A 4,237-nucleotide genomic window follows, 5' to 3' on the forward strand; every position below is an offset into this window, starting at 1 on the left:
GGTTTCTGTTCCAAAGATACGATGATGGGGTGGGGGTAGAGATTTGGAAACATTTAGATTAAAAAGTTTTATTTTAAAGAAAGTCCGCTCGTGAATATTTTGAGACGTGGGATACTTGTGAAATGTGGAAAAATGCCGAAATCAATCCGAGACATTCCGATTTACGCAAGACAGCTATTCTGAAAGTTTGACAAATATATAATTAAATGCCGTTTCTTTTTGTTTGTTTTGTTTTTTGTTTTGTTTTTTTTTTTTAGAAAATTCGTAATGATAGAGTTTGTAAAATTTAAATTTGAAAAAATTGTCGAAAATACCGAAAAATCAGGAAAAAATGGGTTGGTAAAATGACTACCTCCAATTGGAACTTCACTAAGTAACGTTGTGTGCTTCCTTCGATACTTCACTAATTCTAACAAAATTATACTAATTAATATTTATAATAACTGCTATTTTAATGAATGCATGAGTCTGCTGAATCAAGCCTATATTTAAAGCAAATGTACGAAGACAAATTTGAAAGTTTAATACTGAAAGTTTATAAGCTTTATATAATTTTTGTAAACCAATCTTTACTTAGAACAAAAGTCAAAATACCAATTATGGAAGATATGAGGAATTGCTTACTTTTACCTTCAGAATAGGAACTCACTAGGGCGGCTTTTAAGCTAGCTCCTATAGAGGGCTCTTCATTAGGCCTTGGGCCCAACAATGACACTTCATGCATTTCGCCTGCTAACGTTTCTGCCAGCTTGCTGCGTTGACCAATTTCAAATTTTGGCACAAGGCCAGCAATTTCAGAAGAAAAGATAAGTCAGTTATATCGACGCCATTACTTGACTGGTACTTTATCAACCCCCAAAAAAGGACAAAAGGCAAAAGTTGACCCTAGTAACATTTGAACTCAGACTGTAATAATAACAATTTCTTTATTCAAACAAGGATGATGAATGGGGGTACATTACAAAAATGGATAAGAAAACAACAGGGATTTACATAGAATGAGAGACAAAGACCTGATGAAATAACATGCAATACAGAAACAATGGTTGTCTCAATGGCAACTATAACCAATCAAGGAATTCTACAGGTCTAAGAATTCCTACCAATTATCAAAGGCAAATGCCCCTCTTTCAGTTGCCGTTTCTGTCCTACAAACGGCCAAATGTTCAGTGAGGGCCCATAACCCTAGGCCACACTAACCTGTTATTCTTGTTTAGGCTTTTGTAATTGTACAGTTCTATATTTAAGAGATGAGGAATTATGTACATTATTTACATTTAACAAACAAGATGAGGACAAATATCTGTCAAATGTAAATAATGTAGATAATTGTAATTGTGGGGTAGCTATTGGTAGGTTCTTTGGTTCCTTTCTCTTTCTCTCTCTCTCTCTCTCTCTCTCTCCCACCACAAGTCAAGTTTTGCAGGTCATGAGCAATGATCAACTATGTCCGTTCTTTCATTCTTAGACACCATTGATCTACAAACCCCACCCCACTCCCTCTAACACCTTTACTTTGCTTGGTAAGATGTTGGAGTTAAGTAAAAACATAGATGTGTTTTTGTTTTTGTGTGTGTATGTAATGTTCATGCTGGAGCTGTTTCAAGGGAGAGGACATACCAGTAAGGTTTCTTGGGTCTATGATGGTTAAATCCTTTTAAGATATTCCAGCTATGGTTTAGTTAACAGTTGTTGTTGAATTTATTGTTGTAGTTGGTGCTGACAGCCAACATGGGCCTTCTCTCTCTCTTTTTTTTTGCTGCAGGCAATGGGCTCCTTTAAAATTGACATTACCCACCATTCTGAACCTTTGGAAATATTACTTCCACCTCAACATCTAATTCGGGTCCAGTTGACAGAATTATCCGCTCGGGAAGATTTTCCAGTTCCTCCTGTGTGATCCGCATATGTAGTTCCATACCAAACCCCCAAATTGTTCGAGGATATCGATTCAATTCCAGAATCTCCCCTCCTTCGGGCAACACTGCCGCCACTAACCACAGGATTTCAATTTCTGGTGGCACATGCATCACCTTCACCTTCACTACCTGCTTTTCCATGGTGCAAATATGAGAGCAGACTCCTTTACTTTTGCACAAAGTAATGGATGCTCCTTGGTAAAGTTGTTTAAGCTCTTGTTGCTGATGATTGTTGTTGTTGTTGTTGTTGTTAGTGTTGGTAGCTGTCAGTTGGAGAGTGACTGTTCAAGCAATCTTCTCAGTCACAAATTTATTTGTAGCAACTATGGTTGTATTGGTGCTGTGACCACTATCAATAATGTTTATTGCTATTGGTGATGGGGTTTTTTACCCGAAATTTCTGGAGTGCTAATGATATAAGGTTTCTATACCAAAGACAAATAATAATAATAATAATAATAGTAGTAGTAGTAGTAGTAATTTCATGCAGTGATGTATATACAATAAGTAAAATCAAACTGAGTCCAGTACACTTACTAATTATACAATCAATCCTCTGACAAGAAAAGGCTAAGTCAACCTTGGCAAGATTTTGACAGAGATTCAATAATTTCAAGACAGCAACCTAATTATTTTAAAAATATAATACTGACTTCTGCTGCAAGCATTTGTTGCGTTTTTTTTTTTAAACTTCAGAAACTGTTTATAAATTTCCTGATAAAATGTTTTGTCTGTATATCACAATATTCTAACAATGTTTCTTTGGAATGAAAGAAGAAAGCTCAGTGCAGAATTTTGTGCTGCAATAATAATGTTGAAGTCACCACTGCATAAATATTAGTGTCCTGCCAAAGTAAGCGGCGTGTGCATGAGAAAAAACAATTCCTTTTTTTTCTCTCCACTCTCTATCCAGCCGTCTATGTACGTCCACTTTTTCCTTATTTTCCAGCTTGTTTTCTCAACATATGATAGATACGCTCCTTTAACCAGCTTTGATTGTGAGGGATGTAGGTTTTTGTGCTTTTCTGAAATCTGCAAAATATTTTTAAAAAGGGGGAGAAAATAACAATGACAAAATATAAAAGCAAAAAGAATTTGGATGAGAGATAATAAATTTTATACCATCATATTAACATTTCTGTAATCGACTAGCCCCTAATTTCAAGGCCTTCGGTAGAAAGGACTATTATTGTTGTTATCTTTGTGGTTCTTCAACATGTTTCTTGAAAATACATCGGAAAGGAATATTTAATATGTTGTTCTTCGGGTGTCGCAGCTAGACAGATTAGGGATAACCAAATTAAGAATCCACACACTAACCATATAACACGACGCAAATTGAAGAGTTGCCTTCCTTGGAAAATAATGGTTAATAAAGTTACCTCCCTTAGATTTAACGGACGCACGTAATCGAAAAATTCTTCGTGGTCGTTCGATCAGCTAAAGATAATACCTTTTAATCGCTATAAGTTTCGACCTCCAAAGGAGCCAGCCTTGTCACATTGTGTATCAATGCTGAATCTCCTCGAGAACAATGTTAAGGATATGTGTGTCTGCTCATCACGTTTATTTGACGAGAAAACCGTTGTGAGTTATGACGAGTAAGCCGTTGTGACGAGTGAGTTATGTGTCCACACACACACACACACACCAAACCAACACTGTTCGTCAGTGTAGGTACACACACACACAAAAACGATGGGCTTCTTTCAGTTTCTATCTACCAAATCCATCCACACGGCTTTAGTCGACCAGGAGCTATAGTAGGAGGCAGTTGGCCAAGGTGCCATGCTGTGAGAATGAACCTATAACCATATGGTTGAAAAGCAAACTTCTTAACCACACAGCCATGCAGGCGCCTAAATTCGGGAGTTGTCTACCTTAGCATGTATATTCAAAGGAGTTGCTTCCCATTGAAGAAATAATTTCACACAGTGAGCGCTATCGTATAGAGCCAGGTCAGGCTCTAAACGAGAGGTTCTCAAACTTTTTGGGTCACCGCCCCTCATGGCTACATAATACCCTCAGCGCCCTCACCCCTATTTTTATGTATAAATAAATATTTTATATTTTATTAATTTATATATACTATGAATCATTTTATCATCATCATTTAACGTCCGCTTTCCATGCTAGCATGGGTTGGACGATTTGACTGAGGACTGGCGAATCAGATGATTACACCAGGCTCCAATGTGATCTGGCAGAGTTTCTACAGCTGGATGCCCTTCCTAACGCCAACCACTCCAAGAGTGTAGTGGGTGCTTTTTAGGTGCCACCGGCACGAGGACCAGTCCAGCGGCACTGGCAACGACCTC

General features: G+C 37.5%; 1 protein-coding gene across 2 annotated transcripts in view; it reads right to left on the reverse strand.

Moving 5' to 3' along the window:
• Window positions 1-907: 907 nt before the first annotated feature.
• LOC106877178 (enhancer of rudimentary homolog) overlaps window positions 908-4,237 on the reverse strand; it is a 10,023-nt gene continuing 6,693 nt past the window's right edge. For both annotated transcript variants that reach the window (XM_014926012.2, XM_052971447.1), the window contains exon 4: window positions 908-2,951. In XM_014926012.2, coding sequence (XP_014781498.1) covers window positions 2,858-2,951 — 94 coding nt within the window. In that variant the 3' untranslated portion in view covers window positions 908-2,857. The remainder of the gene's footprint in view (window positions 2,952-4,237) is intronic.

Source organism: Octopus bimaculoides, chromosome 11, assembly GCF_001194135.2.
Source record: "Octopus bimaculoides isolate UCB-OBI-ISO-001 chromosome 11, ASM119413v2, whole genome shotgun sequence".
NCBI classification, from domain to species: domain Eukaryota; kingdom Metazoa; phylum Mollusca; class Cephalopoda; order Octopoda; family Octopodidae; genus Octopus; species Octopus bimaculoides.